The 20,710-nt window shown below is 46.7% G+C and overlaps 1 protein-coding gene across 1 annotated transcript in view; it reads left to right on the forward strand.

Annotated features, from left to right (window-relative positions):
• PTPN4 (protein tyrosine phosphatase non-receptor type 4) overlaps positions 1-20,710 on the forward strand; it is a gene marked incomplete in the record, with an annotated part of 165,913 nt that overhangs the window by 47,850 nt on the left and 97,353 nt on the right. The window contains 7 exon segments of the mRNA XM_073634460.1: positions 5,607-5,714; positions 7,660-7,702; positions 7,787-7,865; positions 13,457-13,501; positions 14,437-14,489; positions 17,437-17,557; positions 18,209-18,296. Coding sequence (XP_073490561.1) covers positions 5,607-5,714; positions 7,660-7,702; positions 7,787-7,865; positions 13,457-13,501; positions 14,437-14,489; positions 17,437-17,557; positions 18,209-18,296 — 537 coding nt within the window.

Genomic DNA, 20,710 nt, shown 5'->3' on the forward strand with positions numbered 1-20,710 from the left:
CCGTGTTCGGTCACCCAAGATCTAACCGATGATTGGCCCCCGTGTTCGGTCACCCCGGATCTAACCAATGATTGGCCCCCGTGTTCGGTCACCCCGGATCTAACCGATGATTGGCCCCCATGTTCGGTCACCCAAGATCTAACCGATGATTGGCCCCCGCGTTCGGTCACCCGGGATCTAACCGATGATTGGCCCCCGTGTTCGGTCACCCGGGATCTTACCAATGATTGGCCCCCGTGTTCGGTCACCCGGGATCTAACCGATGATTGGCCCCTATGTTCAGTCACCCGGGATCTAACCGATGATTGGCCCCCGTGTTCGGTCACCTGGGATCTAACCGATGATTGGCCCCCGTGTTCGGTCACCCGGGATCTAACCGATGATTGGCCCCCGTGTTCGGTCACCTGCAATGCGCTTTTGTCTGCCTTGCTTAAGAAGCTGCTGGAAGGTTCCAGGACTTTTTATAAGGCAGCGGGTGAAGTGAGGCACGCCGGCAGCTCAGGCGAAGATCACACGTTTCCAAGTCTGCGCACATCTGTTATTTAAAGCGAGGCGGCGGCGTTCTCTAGAGGGCCGAGCCGCGTACTTGGCTGTTACAACACCCTCGGCTCAGATCTGCCGCCTCTCCTCCCAGCAACCTGTCATATGAAAACACTGAGAGAAGAGAGAACATCTATCCCCCAAACACAGAGAAGTGTCCCCCCCCACCATGGAGGACATCGGGGGAGGGGGCGTCTCTGAGAATGTGACCGAGGACTAAAACAGTCCCTGACCTTCTGCTGATCTCCTAAAATATGTGTCTCCAGGGACTGCGAAACCGATATCCCCCCCCACCACTTCTCTGTACAGGTCTCTGGGGGGATTCCACAACTCCACAGACACGACTTAAAGGAACACTCCCCCCCCCCCCCTCCGCTTCCTAGAAGTCCCAAATTAACTGCTATAAAGATTCCTGTTGGCTGAAACTCTCCCGGTGGGCGGAGCTGAACGCTGTCCATAAATGTGGCCTATTTATAAGGCAGAACTCGTTCAGGGTGACCGGCACCGGTGCAAGTGATCCCTAAGAGCGCCCGCCGGGCCCCGTACACCACAGGGTGCGTCCCGCCGCCATCACCGGGGGTCCAACGTGTCCAAAGTGTAACCCCGGACTCTGCTGTGCAGATTAGACAAGTGCACAATGGAAACATTTATTTTGTTTGTTAGGTCAATCACTTTATTTCGTCTCATTTGTTATGTCTAGAGACAGCTGTATGTGTTCAGTTTTATTCTATTCTACTCTATTTTGTTCTATTCTACTCTACTGTTCTCTGTTCTTTTATTTTCTATTCTATTCTTTTGTTTTCTATTATTTTTTTTATTTTCTCTTCTGTTTTCTTATTTTCTCTTCTGTTTTAATGTATTCTCTTCTATTTATTATTTTCTATCCTATCATATTCTATTCCTTTTTTTATATTCTATTCTGTTTTATTGTGTTTTTTTTTTTCATTCTAATCCAATCTATTCTAATTTTTCAATTTTTTTTCTTTTTTATTCTATTTTCTATTCTATTGCTTTATATTCTTTTTTTTTTCTATTCTATTCCTTTATTTTCTATATTTTATTCCGTTCTACTCTATTTTTTTATGTTCCTTTTTTTAATTTTGTCTTATTCGTTATGTCAGTAGACAGCTGTATTTGTTCGGTTTTATTCTTCTATTCTATTTTTTTTATTATTATATTCTACTCTATTCTGTTCTATTCTACTCTACTGTTCTCTGTTCTTTTATTTTCTATTCTATTCTTTTGTTTTCTTTTCTATTTTTTTATTTTCTGTTCTGTTGTATTCTCTTCTATCATATTCAATTTATTTTATATTCTTTTCTATTCTATCATATATTTCTTTTTTGTATTCTATTCTGTTTTATAGTATTCTTTTATATTCTATTCTGTTTATTCGATTCTGTTTTATTGTGTTCTTTTTTATTTTATTATATTCTAATCTATTCTATTTTTTATTCTATTGCTTTATATTCTATTCTATTCTTTTCTGTTCTATTCCTTTATTTTCTATATTTTATTCTGTTTTATTTTATTATATTCCCTTTTTTAATTTCATCGTATTCATTATGTCAGGAGACAACTGTTTTTATTCTGTTCTATTCTACTCTACTATTCTGTTCTTTTATTTTCTATTCTATTCTTTTGTTTTCTTTTCTATTTTTGTATTCTCTTCTCTTCTATTATATTTATTTAAAATTATTTTATATTCTATCATATTCTGTTCCATTTTTGTATTCTATTCTGTTTTATATTTCATTCTTTTCTGATCTAATCTATTTTTTTCTTTTTTTTTCTTTTTTATTCTATTTTCTATTCTATTGCTTTCTATTCTATCCTTTTCTATTCTATTCCTTTATTTTCTATATTTTATTCTTTTCTATTCTATTTTATGTTCCCTTATTAATTTGGTCATAATCGTTATGTCAGGAGACAGCTGTATGTGTTCTATTTTATTCTATTCTACTCTATTTTTTTTATTATTATATTCTACTCTAATCTGTTCTATTCTACTCTACTGTTCTCTGTTCCTTTATTTTCTATTCTATTCTTTTGTTTTCTATTATATTTTTTTATTTTCTGTTCTGTTTTATTGTATTATCTTCTCTATTATATTCAATTTATTTTGTATTCTTTTCTATTCTATCCTGTTTATTCAATCCTGTTTTATTGTGTTCTTTTTATTTCATTATATTCTATTTTTTCTTTTTTATTCTATTTTCTATTCTATTGCTTTAGATTCTGTTATAGTCCTTCCTATTTTCTAGTCTATATTCCTTTATTTTCTGTATTTTATTCTGTTATATTCTATTCTATTTTATTATGTTCCCTTTTTTCTATTCTATTGTTTCATTCTGTTATTTTATATTCTATTTCAGGGGTCTTCAAACATTTTAAATGAAGGGCCAGTTTACTGTCCTTCAGACTTTAGGGGGGCCGGACTGTGGCCAGTGAGAGTATAAATGGTTCTGGCATCAGTGGGAGTAAACCGTTCCCATTATTGGTATTAGGGAGATAAATAGGGCCCCATCATTGGTGTCAGTGGGAGGAATAGTGCCCCATCATTGGTGTCAGTGGGAGGAATAGTGTCCCATCATTGGTGTCAGTTGGAGGAATAGTGTCCCATCATTGGTGTCAGTTGGAGGAATAGTGTCCCATCATTGGTGTCAGTGAGAGGAATAGTGTCCCATCATTGGTGTCATTTGGAGGAATAGTGCCCCATCATTGGTATCAGTGGGAGGAATAGTGCCCCATCATTGGTATCAGTGGGAGGAATAGTGCCCCATCATTGGTGTCAGTGGGAGGAATAGTGTCCCATCATTGGTGTCAGTTGGAGGAATAGTGTCCCATCATTGGTGTCAGTGGGAGGAATAGCGTCCCATCATTGGTGTCAGTTGGAGGAATAGTGTCCCATCATTGGTGTCAGTGGGAGGAATAGTGCCCCATCATTGGTGTCAGTGGGAGGAATAGTGTCCCATCATTGGTGTCAGTTGGAGGAATAGTGTCCCATCATTGGTATCAGTGGGAGGAATAGTGTCCCATCATTGGTATCAGTGGGAGGAATAGCGTCCCATCATTGGTGTCAGTTGGAGGAATAGTGTCCCATCATTGGTGTCAGTGGGAGGAATAGTGCCCCATCATTGGTGTCAGTGGGAGGAATAGTGTCCCATCATTGGTGTCAGTTGGAGGAATAGTGTCCCATCATTGGTGTCAGTGAGAGGAATGGTGTCCCATCATTGGTGTCATTTGGAGGAATAGTGCCCCATCATTGGTATCAGTGGGAGGAATAGTGCCCCATCATTGGTGTCAGTGGGAGGAATAGTGTCCCATCATTGGTGTCAGTTGGAGGAATAGTGTCCCATCATTGGTGTCAGTGGGAGGAATAGCGTCCCATCATTGGTGTCAGTTGGAGGAATAGTGTCCCATCATTGGTGTCAGTGGGAGGAATAGTGTCCCATCATTGGTATCAGTGGGAGGAATAGTGTCCCATCATTGGTATCAGTGGGAGGAATAGTGCCCCATCATTGGTGTCAGTGGGAGGAATAGTGTCCCATCATTGGTGTCAGTTGGAGGAATAGTGTCCCATCATTGGTATCAGTGGGAGGAATAGTGTCCCATCATTGGTATCAGTGGGAGGAATAGTGTCCCATCATTGGTGTCAGTTGGAGGAATAGTGTCCCATCATTGGTGTCAGTGGGAGGAATAGTGTCCCATCATTGGTGTCAGTTGGAGGAATAGTGTCCCATCATTGGTGTCAGTGGGAGGAATAGTGTCCCATCATTGGTGTCAGTTGGAGGAATAGTGTCCCATCATTGGTATCAGTGGGAGGAATAGTGTCCCATCATTGGTATCAGTGGGAGGAATAGTGTCCCATCATTGGTGTCAGTTGGAGGAATAGTGTCCCATCATTGGTGTCAGTGGGAGGAATAGTGTCCCATCATTGGTGTCAGTTGGAGGAATAGTGCCCCCATCATTGGTGTCAGTGGGAGGAATAGTGCCCCATCATTGGTATCAGTGGGAGGAATAGTGTCCCATCATTGGTGTCAGTGAGAGGAATAGTGTCCCATCATTGGTGTCATTTGGAGGAATAGTGCCCCATCATTGGTATCAGTGGGAGGAATAGTGCCCCATCATTGGTGTCAGTGGGAGGAATAGTGTCCCATCATTGGTGTCAGTGGGAGGAATAGTGTCCCATCATTGGTGTCAGTGAGAGGAATAGTGCCCCATCATTGGTGTCAGTGAGAGGAATAGTGTCCCATCATTGGTGTCAGTTGGAGGAATAGTGTCCCATCATTGGTGTCAGTGGGAGGAATAGTGCCCCATCATTGGTGTCAGTGGGAGGAATAGTGCCCCATCATTGGTGTCAGTTGGAGGAATAGTGTCCCATCATTGGTGTCAGTGGGAGGAATAGTGCCCCATCATTGGTGTCAGTGGGAGGAATAGTGTCCCATCATTGGTGTCAGTGGGAGGAATAGTGCCCCATCATTGGTGTCAGTGGGAGGAATAGTGTCCCATCATTGGTGTCAGTGGGAGGAATAGTGCCCCATCATTGGTGTCAGTGGGAGGAATAGTGCCCCATCGTTGGTGTCAGTGGGAGGAATAGTGCCCCATCATTGGTGTCAGTGGGAGGAATAGTGCCCCATCATTGGTGTCAGTGGGAGGAATAGTGCCCCATCATTGGTGTCAGTGGGAGGAATAGTGCCCCATCATTGGTGTCAGTGGGAGGAATAGTGCCCCATTATTGGTGTCAGTGGGAGGAATAGTCATTCTCTGTAAGTCATAATCATCAAAATGAAAAGAAAGAAATGCTTGGAATGTATCCCTCTGTGTGTAATGAATCTATATAAAGTATATGATTTTCACTTTGTTTAATTGAACTACTGAAATGAATTCACTTTTTGATGATCTTCCAGTTTTTTGATTTGGTCCATTCTGGAGATGCGTGGTGATTGGTCCGTTGTGGAGATGCGTGGTGATTGGTCCGTTGTGGAGATGCGCGGTGATTGGTCCGTTGTGGAGATGATGTAGCTGGTGTGTAATAACCTCAGCACTGCTTTTGTGTCTTTCAGAAACATGAGGATGGCCAGGCTCTGCTAGACTTGGTCTTTAAGTTTCTCGATCTCACCGAGAGGGACTATTTTGGATTGCAGTTGGCTGACGATTCCTCGGAGAACCCCGTGAGTCCTGTTCACTCTCCTGTCATCGAAATACAAGATGTTGCTAAATGGGGGGGGGGGGGTGGTGGGACCTGTAGGACTTTTGTGGACCCCCCCAAAAAAAAAATAACAAAGGGAAGACCTTTAAGTTGCTGTGTCTCTGATTCTTCCAAATAATGTGCCCCCTGCAAAGACCTGGGATGTTTGCCTCTCCTGCTGCCCGCTCTGCCAGTCTCGGCGGCAGTAAAAGAGAATGAAGTTTGCAGAATCTAAAATTTCCCAGGGTGTCGATTTTTCTGGTACTGCGCTCCGTTCTGCGATCCGTTCCTCCGGGCCCCTTCCTCACCACGGTGTCCTTGTAACGAGTAGGCTGAAGGAGTCACTGTGGTGGCCAGGAAGTCCGGCATTCTCTAAGTGTTGGGTTCTGCAGGATCTGCATCTGTTCGGCAGGGTGGGCAGCAGGAGAGGCAAGTATCCGATGTCCTCTTTGAAGGGGAATGGTATTTGGAAGACTGATTTTGGCATTTATGGTTTTTGTTTTGAAGGTGAACTGTGGGATAGTTTCAGAACCTCTCCATTACTTCTCCTCAGTAAAAAAACAAACATGTCACTTCTTCAAACTTACATAATTCTAGTGTAAATTATCCTATAAATGTGTGTGACGTGATCACTAGAGGCAGAAGAATGCAGCTCTGCCCAGGCATTGTGGGAAGGGAATCAATGAAGTGCCGTTTACTGTTTTGGCACTGCTGTATCATTGTACAGTTTTCATGGAATGGGAGTTGATGGCCTGTCTGTCACGGTATGAGGTCATGGTGAGGCAGACAGAGCAGGTGTCTCCTGGCCTGCCAGTCAAGGTATGAGGGCATGGTGGGTCTGATGAACCAGGAGTCTCCTGGCCTGTCAGTCAAGATATGTGGTCAAGGTGGGTCAGACAGAGCAGGAGTCTCCTGGCCTGTCAGTCACAGTTTGAGGTCATGGTGGGTCAGACTAAGCAGGAGTCTCCTGACCTGTCGGTCATAGTATGATGTCATGGTGGGTCAAACAAACCAGACGTCTCCTGCCTGTCAGTCAAGGTATGGAGAAATGGTGGATCAGACAGAGCTGGAGTCTCCTGGCCTGTCAGTCAAGGTATGAGGTCAAGGTGGGTCAGACAGAGCAGGAGTCTCCTGGCCTGTCAGTCACAGTTTGGGGTCATGGTTGGTCAGACAAACCAGGAGTTTCCTGGCCTGTCAGTCAAGCTATGAGGAAATGGTGGATCAGACAGAGCTGGAATTTCCTGGAATGTCAGTCAAGCTATGAGGTCATTATGGGTCAGAGGGACCAGGAGTCTACTAGCCTGTCAGTCACGGTATGAGGTCATGGTGGGTCAGAGGGACCAGAATTCTCCTGGCCTGTCAGTCAAGGTATGAGGTCATGATGGGTCGGATGGATCAGGAGTCTCCTGGCTTGTCAGTCAAGGTTTAAGGTCATGGTGGGTTGGACGGAGCAGAAGTCTCCTAGCCTGTCAGTCATGGTATGAAGTCATGGTGGGCTGGAGGGACCAGAATTCTCCTGGCCTGTCAGTCATGGTATGAGGTCATGGTGGGTCAGAGGGACCAGAATTCTCCTGGCCTGTCAGTCAAGGTATAAGGCCATGGTGGGTTGGACGGAGCAGGAGTCTCCGGTCCTCTCAGTCATTGTATGAGGTTATGTTGGGTAATGCCTGCCGAAAGTGACGGGGGATATAATTTCTGCCTTTCCAGCTAAAGGGGGGAGAAGTTGAGGGACAGTATAAACGTAGCTCCACCGCGTGTTTTTACCATACCCCAACCGCTAGTGTAAATGAGCCCTTAAAGGCAATGTATAGTTAATGATCAGTGAGCAGGAGAGGTTATTTCCAAGCAATCGGTACTCCAGGATCTGTCTTCTCCTGTTCATTTGGACACTCACTAGCTTTGTTTGTTTTTTTTTCTCACCTATCCAGAAGTGGCTGGACCCAAACAAGCTAATCAGGAAGCAGCTTAAAAGTGAGTGACGAAACGTGTGAGTCTTGTTCTCTGTGTGTTTAACCGATGGATTTCCACATCATTACCAGACCTTGTCTCTTTTAGGGGGGTCTCCGCACAGTCTGAATTTCAGGGTGAAGTTCTTTGTCTCCGACTCCAGCAAACTGCAGGAGGAATACACCAGGTAGGGGGCGCTCTCTAAAATCAACCAGATGTGTAAATTTAAGTGATGTCTTTTGGACCTTGTGGGGGGGGGGGGGGGGGGGGTAGCAACTCCAGTTTTGTGCTGATTTTATCGCATTTTGAAGAATTAGCACATCAGTGTCTCCCTTCCTGTGAAAATCATACATCATAGAATAATGAATTCTGGACTAGAGCAGGGGTCTCCAAACTACGGCCCTCCAGCTGGAGGGTCGTAGTTTGGAGATCCCTGGTCTAGAGGATCGCCTGCTAAAACCAGTTTGTTGGAGATCAGTGGGAAGAATGTCCCTTACATTGGTGATCAGTGGGAAGAATGTTCCTTACATTGGTGATCAGTGAGAAGAATGTTCCCTACATTGGTGATCAGTGAGAAGAATGTTCCTTACATTGGTGATCAGTGGGAAGAATGTCCCTTACATTGGTGATCAGTGAGAAGAATGTTCCTTACATTGGTGATCAGTGAGAAGAATGTTCCCTACATTGGTGATCAGTGAGAAGAATGTTCCTTACATTGGTGATCAGTGAAAAGAATGTCCCTTACATTGTTGATCAGTGGGAAGAATGTTCCTTACATTGGTGATCAGTGAGAAGAATGTACCTTACATTGGTGATCAGTGAGAAGAATGTTCCTTACATTGGTGGTCAGTGGGAAGAATGTACCTTACATTGGTGATCAGTGGGAAGAATGTTCCTTACATTGGTGATCAGTGGGAAGAATGTTCCTTACATTGGTGATCAGTGAGAAGAATGTACCTTACATTGGTGATCAGTGGGAAGAATGTACCTTACATTGGTGATCAGTGGGAAGAATGTTCCTTACATTGGTGATCAGTGGGAAGAATGTTCCTTACATTGGTGATCAGTGAGAAGAATGTTCCTTACATTGGTGATCAGTGGGAAGAATGTTCCTTACATTGGTGGTCAGTGAGAAGAATGTCCCTTACATTGGTGATCAGTGAGAAGAATGTTCCTTACATTGGTGATCAGTGGGAAGAATGTTCCTTACATTGGTGATCAGTGAGAAGAATGTTCCTTACATTGGTGATCAGTGAGAAGAATGTTCCCTACATTGGTGATCAGTGGGAAGAATGTTCCTTACATTGGTGATCAGTGAGAAGAACGTTCCTTACATTGGTGATCAGTGAGAAGAATGTTCCTTACATTGGTGATCAGTGAGAAGAATGTTCCTTACATTGGTGATCAGTGAGAAGAATGTCCCTTACATTGGTGATCAGTGGGAAGAATGTTCCTTACATTGGTGATCAGTGAGAAGAATGTCCCTTACATTGGTGATCAGTGAGAAGAATGTTCCTTACATTGGTGATCAGTGAGAAGAATGTTCCTTACATTGGTGATCAGTGGGAAGAATGTTCCTTACATTGGTGGTCAGTGAGAAGAATGTCCCTTACATTGGTGATCAGTGAGAAGAATGTTCCTTACATTGGTGATCAGTGGGAAGAATGTTCCTTACATTGGTGATCAGTGAGAAGAACGTTCCTTACATTGGTGATCAGTGAGAAGAATGTTCCTTACATTGGTGATCAGTGAGAAGAATGTCCCTTACATTGGTGATCAGTGGGAAGAATGTTCCTTACATTGGTGATCAGTGAGAAGAATGTCCCTTACATTGGTGATCAGTGGGAAGAATGTTCCTTACATTGGTGATCAGTGGGAAGAATGTCCCTTACATTGGTGATCAGTGAGAAGAATGCGCCTTACATTGGTGATCAGTGAGAAGAATGTCCCTTACATTGGTGATCAGTGGGAAGAATGTCCCTTACATTGGTGATCAGTGGGAAGAATGTCCCTTACATTGGTGATCAGTGAGAAGAATGTTCCTTACATTGGTGATCAGTGGGAAGAATGTTCCTTACATTGGTGATCAGTGGGAAGAATGTTCCTTACATTGGTGGTCAGTGAGAAGAATGTCCCTTACATTGGTGATCAGTGAGAAGAATGTTCCTTACATTGGTGATCAGTGGGAAGAATGTTCCTTACATTGGTGATCAGTGAGAAGAACGTTCCTTACATTGGTGATCAGTGAGAAGAATGTTCCTTACATTGGTGATCAGTGAGAAGAATGTTCCTTACATTGGTGATCAGTGAGAAGAATGTTCCTTACATTGGTGATCAGTGAGAAGAATGTCCCTTACATTGGTGATCAGTGAGAAGAATGTTCCTAAGCCCCCCCCCCCCCCATCTCCATTTATCTCTGTCACCCTTTACTAGCTATAGATGCGTGTAATGTAGCGGATCTTATGATGGATAATAAAACAACCGCCGGCTTTGTTCGCTGTTCTGGGCTGCCGCCAGTTTCCTGGTTACAGGATGAATACATGTCGTCTTCCCCAAGGTCTTGTGCTGAGCAATCGCGGCGTCTCACGGGGAGGATTGTCTGTAGCGCTTCATATATGTCACAGCGCCGGAGCTTCTCATTTTGTGTCTGGCGTATTGCAGATTTCATTGGCCCGGCGGGGGGTCTTAGCAGCAGCTTTATGGCTTCTCGTTGTAGCCGGGAACAGACGAGGATACGGAATGTCTTCTGAGATGGGAAGAGGGGGGCAAATTTTAACACTAGAATCCTGAGCCCCTCCTGGTCCTCCCATCATTTTATCTTCGGGGGGAAAAACACTCTGTAAATACTTCCTCCCTGGGTGCAGCGCGATCTGTAACACCCTGTGTCCAGTGGGCAAACACTGTTGTACGGGGCCAGCCCTGGCACCATGTGATCGCTGTGATCAATCACAGCCATCACTAGTCAGTTGTACACAATGGATTTCTTTCATAGCCATTCATTGTTTTCTATTGTGATTCTGTGATTGGTCACAGCGATCACATGGTACAGAGACAATCACAGGGATCACATGATAGTTGTACACAATGGGGGTTATTTACGGCAAAGTGCACTTGTCGCTTTCGATCCGAGGGGGGCATGCAAGGAGAATAAAAAAAACAGCATTTTAGCTTGCACATGATTGGATGATAAAATCAGCAGAGCTTCCCCTCATTTCAGATCATTTCAGATCTACCCCTCAGATTTACAGCGACTGCACTTCCAAGTGCACTTGCAGTGCAAAGTGGATTTTCCTTTTTGTAAATAACCCCCCAATGGCTTTATTTCATAGCCATTCATTGTGTACCATTGTGATCTCTGTGGTTTGTCACAGTGATCACATGGTACAGGGCCGATCACATGTCAGTTGTACATAATGGCTTTCATTCATAGATTTTCATTGTATACTGTTGTGATCTGTGTGATTGGTCACAGTGATCATATGGTACAGGGTCAATCACAGCGATCACATATCAGATGCAGCGTTGCCAACCCCCTGAAGTGAAATTTACTGGCAGGACGCAAAAATTTACAAACGGCACCTCTTTTTTTTTTTTTTTCTGACAAACATTGTGAAATTACTGGCAGAGCCACATTTTTTACTGGCACTGCAAAAAAGTACCTAAGATTACTGTTTTCAGTGCTAAACAGTGCAAGTATAAATATTTGAACTATAAACACATAGCTAGTGCTATCAGCAATGTGTTTAAGTTAAACAAAAGTCAAAAAACATATTTCTCCATTGACATGAAGGTCAGGTTACTATAACCCTGCCAGCACTGGGTTCCCCCCCCCTTACATCAGAGTCTGCAGGGATCCCCCTTAAAGTGAAAGGGAACTCTTATGTAAAGGGGAACGCTGCAGATCATGATCTAAGGGGGAACTCTGATGTAGAGGGGGGGCTCTGGTGACCAGAGACCACCTTATATCAGAGTCCACTGCATTCCCTTTACATCAGAGTTCCCACTTACATCAGGGTCTGCAGCATTACCCTTTCACTGTAAGGGACAATCCTGCAGACTCTGATATAAAGGGGAATACCAGGAACTCTGATGTGGGGGGCACGCTGGTGACTAGAGACCACCTTCCGCAGAGTGAATACACTAAGCTAAGGGGAGCTACTAATATAGGGGGGGAACCTTTATATCAGTGCCCCTTACATTATTGTATTCACTCCCCTTGCATCAGCAACCCCCCCCAGACTGGCCTGGCGGTGCTGTCACTGAGCTCCTCTCGGGTGCATCGTGTAGGGCTCAGTCAGATGGCTCCAGCTTGGCAGCTCTGGTTTTCCTATGGTCTCCTCTCCACAGTCCACACACGTCTGACTTCTCCCGTGACCCCCATGATCCCACTCATGACTCCTCTCCCGACTCCCCCTCAGGGACTGCAGACATGATGTAGGAAATGGTCAGAGGCTGCAGATAGGATACAGGAGCAGGAGGTGGTCAGAGGCTGCAGACAGGAGGTGGTCAGAGACTGCGGGCAGAAGATGGTCAGAGGCTTCGGGCAGGAGATGGTCATAGGCTGCGGGCAGGAGGTGGTCAGAGGCTGCGGACAGGACGTGGTCAGAGACTGCGGGCAGGAGGTAGTCAGAGGCTGCGGGCAGGAGGTGGTCAGAGGCTGCGGGCAAGAGATGGTCAGAGGTTGCGGGCAGGAGATGGTCATAGGCTGCGGGCAGGAGATGGTCATAGGCTGCGGGCAGGAGATGGTCATAGGCTGCGGGCAGGAGATGGTCATAGGCTGCGGGCAGGAGATGGTCAGAGGCTGCGGGCAGGAGATGGTCAGAGGCTGCGGGCAGGAGATGGTCAGAGGCTGCGGGCAGGATACAGGAACAGGAGATGGTCAAAGGCTGCGGGCAGGAGATGGTCAGAGGCTGCGGGCAGGAGGTGGTCAGAGGCTGCGGGCAGGAGGTGGTCAGAGGCTGCGGGCAGGAGATGGTTAAAGGCTGTGGACATGATAGTTTCCTGCACTGTCCCCCTTCATATTACTATACCTGTTTTACTCAACATCAGTCAGGCACAGTGTCCTCCTCTACCGGGCTGGCTTCACCCCCCCCCCAGTAATGTCCTCCTGTGGCCCGTCACATGGCTCCTCTCTGCACCGTTCCGCTCCCCCCGCTGAACCGCCGAGAAGAACGAGTGTCGGCTTCCATTTAAAAATGGCGCCAGGCGGCGACATTACATTACTGCACGTGCGCCACCCAGCCGAGCTTGCACGATCTTTCCCGAGTCCTGCAGGCTTCAGAACGGCGTATGCGCGGTTGCATGGCCGGCCTGCAGCCATCTTTTTTACGGGCACCGGCTGCCCGTAACGGACATTCAGGGGCACCCCAAAAATGGGGTGAAATTTACGGGCTGCCCGTAAATTAACGGGCGGTTGGCAACACTGATCAGATGTACACAGTGGCTTTTTTTCATAGCCAGTCGTTGTGTACTCTTGTGATCTCTGTGATTGGTCACAGTGATCACATGGTGCAGGGGCCAATAACGGCTGACCTGTACCATGTGATGGCCGTGGTCAATCACAGCTGTCACAATAGTACACAATAGCACATGAATGGATGCTATTCACAAAGTAATAATGATTTATAACGGTCATCATCACTGTAATAAGCAATCATAGTGGGGAAAGAAATCCTGTTCCCCTCCTCAGAGCAGTACAGGGTCACTATGGTGGGGGTCAGATATTGTGCGGTATTAGATTCCTGTGCTCATCATGTCTCTCTTCTTTTCTTTTTTTAGGTACCTTTATTTTCTGCAGATTAAACAGGACATTCTCACTGGGAGGTAATTCAAATTAAATATTTTATAAAATGTTTAATAAAGCAGATCTTCACCCTTGCAATTTTTTGTTATATATCGACTTCCATTCTTCCTTTTCTCCTTCTTCGCCAATATGCTAATGAAAATTTTTAAATAAAACATTATTTTCTCTTATTTTAGCGCCAGTTAGACCATCACTGGGTCTCTGTTCTTCTCTGTGCAATGCAGGCAAATCGTGACTGGTGGGAGGAGGGGCTGTACACAGCTTCCTGAAATCATCCCAGCCCCCCCCCCGGCCCTCAGTACTCCTCCTCTCAAGAGCCCCTCAGTCCTGATGCAAGCAGTGGGCGGGCTCTTGGGAGTAGTTATGCAAAAAAAATCAAAATGCCTTTTTTTGATGGGAGGGTTTCAGTCTGGAGGAGTGGGCGTTTCCTAAGCGGGATCGTATTTGCATGCGGGACTGGCCCCGGGTAACGCCCACATGGGGGGTTGCTAAGCTTCCGTGATTGAAAGAGCTGAAATCCAATAAAATGAAAAGGGGGGAGCGGGGCCAGGAACAGTCAGGCTGGTGGGGGGGTGGGGAGGAAAGGGTTTGGGATGGTGCTGGGAATGGGGCGGAGCTCTGACTGGCTGCAGCTTTCTAATGCACATGGTGAGGAGCTCACAGTGTGCGGTGAAATCGGAGGAAGGCCTTTCTGTCCCAGGAAGAGGAGGCGGTACAACTGTGCGAGACGGAAGGGGGAAGTCGGAGGTCAGATTTAGGAGTCTTAAGTTTTTTCGTTCGTCTTAATTGGGTTCCATGCAGACAGCCCGGTACTGCTCAGTAATGGATCCCAGGGACAAGGACTGTGATTGCTCCCAGAATCCCACTTTGTGAATGGAGATTCTCCTTCAGCAGGTTTTGGGGGGTTTCCTCGGCTCTTCTCTCACTGTGTCCTTCATCTTCTTTTATCTTTCAGGTTGCCGTGCCCGTACAGTACCGCCACCCTGCTGGCTTCCTACGCAGTTCAATGTAAGATTCCATACCAGACCGGTCATGTGATTTCACACCTGTGGCCATCAACCGTCATTTTCCTTAACCACATCAATACAGGGGCACTTGCCCCCCCATTCCTGCCCAGGCCAGCTTTCAGCGCTCTCACACTTTGAAAATAGAGGTGGCCTCTGTAGTCAATACTAGAAATAAAAAATTTAGAGACTTGTACCTTCATCCAGAAAATATAGAAGTAAAGGGATCGGGAGCTTGGTCCCCAACCAGGCTTCCCCAAAGAAAAGGGGTTCAATTGGACTGTCTTGGGTACAGTAAGACAAGAAAATTCAAATGTGTAACAGATATATAAAAATAAAACAAAAGTTTATTGATACAAAGATAGTAATCAAGAAAGAAAAAAGGGGGTTCAATAAGGAGCCCCTGGTGGGAGTTTAGAGGCATAGCAAACCTAGGGAAGCATAGTCAAAATAATAATATGATAAACTTTATTAAGTATAAAATGCATACATAGCAAAGACATCGACAAAGAGTTAAAAAAAAAATCATCTATACAGGAATATACATGATAAGCCCGATGCGTCTACGCGTTTCGTATAAAAACTTCTTCAGGACACATGCAGGTTTTCAATGAATGCAAGAAAAGGTCTGACTTATGAGGAGGCTTTCAAAGATTCAAATGATCATAGTTCAAAATTTTTCCGCTATAGATGTAAGGGTCTTGTCAATAAAAATAGGTGACCACCCTCTGATTCCATATACCTCCAATCTTGGGGTTCATTTCAAAAGAACCAACAAGTTGCCATTACGTTCCAGCAATATCAGGCTATATTCCTGTATAGATGATTTTTTTTTTTTAACTCTTTGTCGATGTCTTTGCTATGTATGCATTTTGTACTTAATAAAGTTTATTATAATATTATTTTGACTATGCTTCCCTAGGTTTGCTATGCCTCTAAAGTCTGACCAGGGGGCTCCTTATTGAACCCCCTTTTTTTTCTTTCTTGCCATTTAATTATACGGATGTGGCTATAAGAGTGGTTCCTTTTTATATTTTGTTCAAAGATGGTAATCAGTTACAGGTTAGAAGCATGATAGCAATCCGTGTATATCACCAGAATAATGAACCCCAGATGAGGGAGGATCACAGTAGGACAATTGATCACGGATAACGTCTCGACTAGTTTCGCGGACTGTAGCCGCTTCATCAGGAGGGGTATCTGTAATTTGATTAACAGATAATCAAGAACAATGTAGTTACCCAAAGGCATAAACAGTAAAAAAAAACTTTTTATACAACATGTCAGTTAGACAGTATTTATGTAGATAAAAGGGGGAAGAGCGAGACTGCTTACCCATATCCCAGCAGGCACAGGGTACAAGGCGTCACCACCAAGGGGGGGTCTCCCGCGGCGACTCGGGGGGGGGGGGGGGGTACTAACTAAACACAATGAGCTGGAGTCTAGATAGATAAAAATAGGGCAGAAATGATGGGTATACTATGTGCTTAAAAAGCCACAAAACAGTGGACAAGTGAAGGATTGTGAGTGGAGTGATGGCGGGGGATGGAAAGCTAAGGTGTGACAGTAAAAATTGAGTTTGAATGGAAGGCAGTGGAGTGAATTTATAGCGAGTGAATGGGAAGTGTGCAAAAAAAAAATCTTAAAAGGTTTGAGTTAAAAAATCAATAAATCAGTCAATCAAATCATAAAATATTATGTGAATTTAGAATGGGAATAAGGTATTAGAAGGTGTGCATTATGGGTGGCACTGATAGGTGGACACTGATAGGTGGCACTGATGGACACTGATAGGTGGCACTGATGGACACTGATAGGTGGCACTGATGGACACTGATAGGTGGCACTGATGGACACTGATAGGTGGCACTGATGGACACTGATAGATGGACACTGATAGAGGCCCTGACAGGCATTAGTGATTGCCATGATTTGGCGTGATTTGCCAATGATTGGCGTCCTGGGTGGCATACCTAGTAGTCATGGGTGGGCATCATTAGTGGGCATTCCTGGTTGTCCTGGCGGCATCCCCCTGGTGGTCCTGGGTGGGCATCCTTGTGGGGGCTGTGCTGATAATCCATCAGCCCGGCCCCCCCCCCCTGTCAGGAGAGCAGCCGATCGTCTCTCCTCTACTTGCGTCTGTCAGACACGAGTGAGGAAAACCTGATTTACACGGCTTTTCCTCTTTACTCCATGATCAGCCGTGATTGGACACGGCTGATCACATGGTAAAGGGTCTCCGTCAGAGGCTCGGTGTCAGACTGACACACTGCACCACCGATCGCCGCGCTGCGCGCCCGCGCCCCCACCCCCACCCCCTGCGTCTCTTTGAAAGGCTGTCACAGCAGCCACATGATTGGGAGCTGGATCCGCCAGCTTTCTGATCATTATGAGAGCCAGAAGACTTTCTTTGACAGCTCAGTCACTATGCTGGGAACACACAATCATTGCGTTCTCCACATGGAAGGCTCTACCACCCGTGGACGCATGTATGTGGCGTGCGGGTGGCACTGAGCAGCAAGAGGTTTAAAGTCTAACTTGACTGACTATTCATTTGAATCCGTTTTAAATAAATTCAATGTGAAGCAAAAGACCCGTTTTCCAATGTTTATTTTTGCTGTAAAGCAGCCACAGCCACAATAAATCGGGCTGTCCGCTGCCAGCATGCTGGAGGTCTGTCCCACCACACAGTAAGCTGCACAGCAGATAATTACACCCACAAAACACGGATTGCAGTTGGGATTCTCTGCAGAACTGAATGGGGAATAAAAAAAATAAAAGCACTTTTTTTTTTTTTTTTTTTTTTTTTTATTAATGTTGGTGCATTACATTATTTATTTTATTTATTTTTTTAAAAGAGGACTAGGCCTTTAAAATGAATGAATATGAAATAGTTTCAGATGAAATGATTTGTGAAATATTAATCTCTACCTTTTTTTTCGGTCTTTAAGCCGAACTGGGAGATTACAGCCACTCGGAGCACCTCCCCGGGTACCTCGCCGATTACTCCTTCATCCCCAGCCAACCTCTGGACTTCGAGAAGGAGATCGCCAAACTGCATCAGCAGCACAGGTAGGCCGACACCATCGTCAGAGAGAGATAACCGCGTTCGTTCCTTTGTTACGTGTTCTCTGTACAGCACCGTGGTATATGTCAGAGCTATATGTATAATAATAATAATAGTGTGTGACTGTGGGAGGACATTAGAGTGTAAGCTCTTCTGGTACAGAGACTGATGTGACTGGCTCAGTGATCTCTGTACAGCGCTGCGGTATATGTCAGCGCTATATAAATGTATAATAATAATAATGTATGACTGTGGGAGGACATTAGAGTGTAAGCTCCTCTGGTACAGAGACTGATGTGACTGGCTCAGTGTTCTCTGTACAACACTGCGGTATATGTCAGAGCTATATAAATGTATAATAATAGTGTGTGACTGGGGGGGGGACATTAGAATGTAAGCTCCTCGGGTGCAGAGACTGATGTGACTGGCTCAGTGTTCTCAATACATCACTGCGGTATATGTCGGAGCTATATAATAATAATGGTGTGTGACTGTGGGAGGACATTAGAGTGTAAGCTCCTTTGGTGCAGAGACTGATGTAACTGGCTCGGTGATCTCTGTACATCACTGCGGTATATGTCAGGGCTATATAAAGTTGTATTGTGAATATGTAGACCTGTATTGGAGGTAATCAATGACGTCTTGATGTTTTTCAGGGGCCTGACTCCGGCGGAAGCTGAGTTCAGTTATCTGAACACGGGGCGCACCTTGGATCTGTACGGCGTGGAGCTGCACTACGCTCGGGTCAGTGTCCTCGTGTCACATTACAATCTTTTTTTTTTTTTTTCCCTCCAGACATTCCTGTTTTATTTAATGTTCCCATCAGCTGTATACAAAGCAGCCCCGAGCGGTGGTGATTGTATAGAAATGATTGATCACCACACACACACACAGATTGATGTCATTGTACAATTAATTAGCGATGTCGGTGAGTTATGACGCCCACATCTGCAGTCGTTCAACTCGGGTGTTTTTATTGAGGTTCCCCTCATCCGCTCGGCTCTGATATTCCGCACACATCCTCGTGTCATTCTCTCCCATTTCAAAGGCCAACCTTTTCATTGGAATGTTTCCCGTCATTAGAAGTGCTTCCTTCCTGCGGAGTGCTTCAATCCGTCATTATCCACCCGCCTGTCCGCCACCAATGTAAACAGCGAGCGCTGAGGAGGGAGAGCGCTGAGGGGGGCGAGCGCTGAGGGGGGCGAGCGCTGAGAGGGGCGAGTGCTGAGGGGGATGATCGCTGAGAGGGGTGAGCGCTGAGAGGGGTGAGCGCTGAGGGGGGCGAGCGCTGAAAGGGGCGAGTGCTGAGAGGGGCGAGCGCTGAGAGGGGCGAGCGCTGAGAGGGGCGAGCGCTGAGGGGGATGATCGTTGAGAGGGGCGAGCGCTGAGAGGGGCGGGCGCTGAGGGGGATGATCGCTGAGAGGGGCGGGCGCTGAGAGGGGCGGGCGCTGAGAGGGGCGAGCGCTGAGGGGGATGATCGCTGAGAGGGGCGGGCGCTGAGGGGGGCGAGCGCTGAGGGGGGCGAGCGCTGAGAGGGGCGAGCGCTGAGAGGGGCGAGCGCTGAGGGGGATGATCGCTGAGAGGGGCGAGCGCTGAGAGGGGCGGGCGCTGAGAGGGGCGAGCGCTGAGAGGGGCGAGCGCTGAGGGGGATGATCGCTGAGAGGGGCGGGCGCTGAGAGGGGCGAGCGCTGAGAGGGGCGAGCGCTGAGGGGGATGATCGCTGAGAGGGGCGGGCGCTGAGAGGGGCGGGCGCTGAGAGGGGCGAGCGCTGAGGGGGGCGAGCGCTGAGAGGGGCGAGCGCTGAGGGGGGCGAGCGCTGAGAGGGGCGATCGCTGAGAGGGGCGAGCGCTGAGAGGGGCGAGCGCTGAGGGGGATGATCGCTGAGAGGGGCGGGCGCTGAGAGGGGCGAGCGCTGAGAGGGGCGAGCGCTGAGGGGGATGATCGCTGAGAGGGGCGGGCGCTGAGAGGGGCGGGCGCTGAGAGGGGCGAGCGCTGAGAGGGGCGAGCGCTGAGGGGGGCGAGCGCTGAGAGGGGCGAGCGCTGAGAGGGGCGAGCGCTGAGAGGGGCGAGCGCTGAGAGGGGCGATCGCTGAGAGGGGCGAGCGCTGAGAGGGGCGAGCGCTGAGGGGGATGATCGCTGAGAGGGGCGGGCGCTGAGAGGGGCGAGCGCTGAGGGGGGGTGAGTGCTGAGGGGGGGCGATCGCTGAGAGGGGAGAGCGCTGAGAGGGGCGATTGCTTAGAGGGGCGATTGCTATAAGGAAAAGCGCTGAGAGGGGCGGGCGCTGAGAGGGGCGGGCGCTGAGAGGGGCGAGCGCTGAGGGGGGGGCGATCGCTGAGAGGGGCGATTGCTTAGAGGGGCGATTGCTATAAGGGATGAGCGCTGAGAGGGGCGGGCGCTGAGGGGGGTGATCGCTGAGAGGCGCGCCACTCGAGGATTCCGCCTGTGAGTTGCGGGAAAGATCTGTCGGCCTTTATATGAAGATCAGCCACAGAAGGATTTTTTCGTTTTGCTGCTTTTTACCGGATATTTACTAAACTTAGACCGGCTCACCTCCAGTTCTTAAAACTTTAAAGTGATATTAACCACTTAAGGACCGAGCCTCTTTTTTAGATTTTTTGTTTACAAGTTAAAAACAGTTTGTTTTTTTTTTGCTAGAAAATTACTTAGAACCCTCAAACATTATACATTTTTTTTTCTAACACCCTAGAGAATAAAATGGCGGTCGTTGCAATACTTTCTGTTACACCGTATTTGCGCAGCGTTCTTACAAGCGCACTATTTTTAAAAAAAAAAAATACACTTTTTTGAATTAAAGAAAAAGACAACAGTAAAGTTAGCCTGTTTTTTTTTTATATTGTGAAAGATAATGTTACGCCGAGTAAATTGATACCCAACATGTCACGCTTCAAAATTGCGCCCGCTCATGGAATGGCGACAAACTTTTCCATAGGCGACGTTTAAAAAATTCTACAGGTTGCATGTTTTGCGTTACAGAGGAGGTCTAGGGATAGAATTATTGCTCTCGCTCTACCGATCGCGGCGATACCTCACATGTGTGGTTTGAACACCGTTTTCATATGCGGGCGCTACTCACGTATGCGTTCGTTTCTGCATGCGAGCTCGTCGGGACGGGGAGCGTTTAAAACATTTTTATTTAT

The sequence above is a fragment of the Aquarana catesbeiana genome, linkage group LG06 (assembly GCF_042186555.1).
Source record: "Aquarana catesbeiana isolate 2022-GZ linkage group LG06, ASM4218655v1, whole genome shotgun sequence".
NCBI classification, from domain to species: domain Eukaryota; kingdom Metazoa; phylum Chordata; class Amphibia; order Anura; family Ranidae; genus Aquarana; species Aquarana catesbeiana.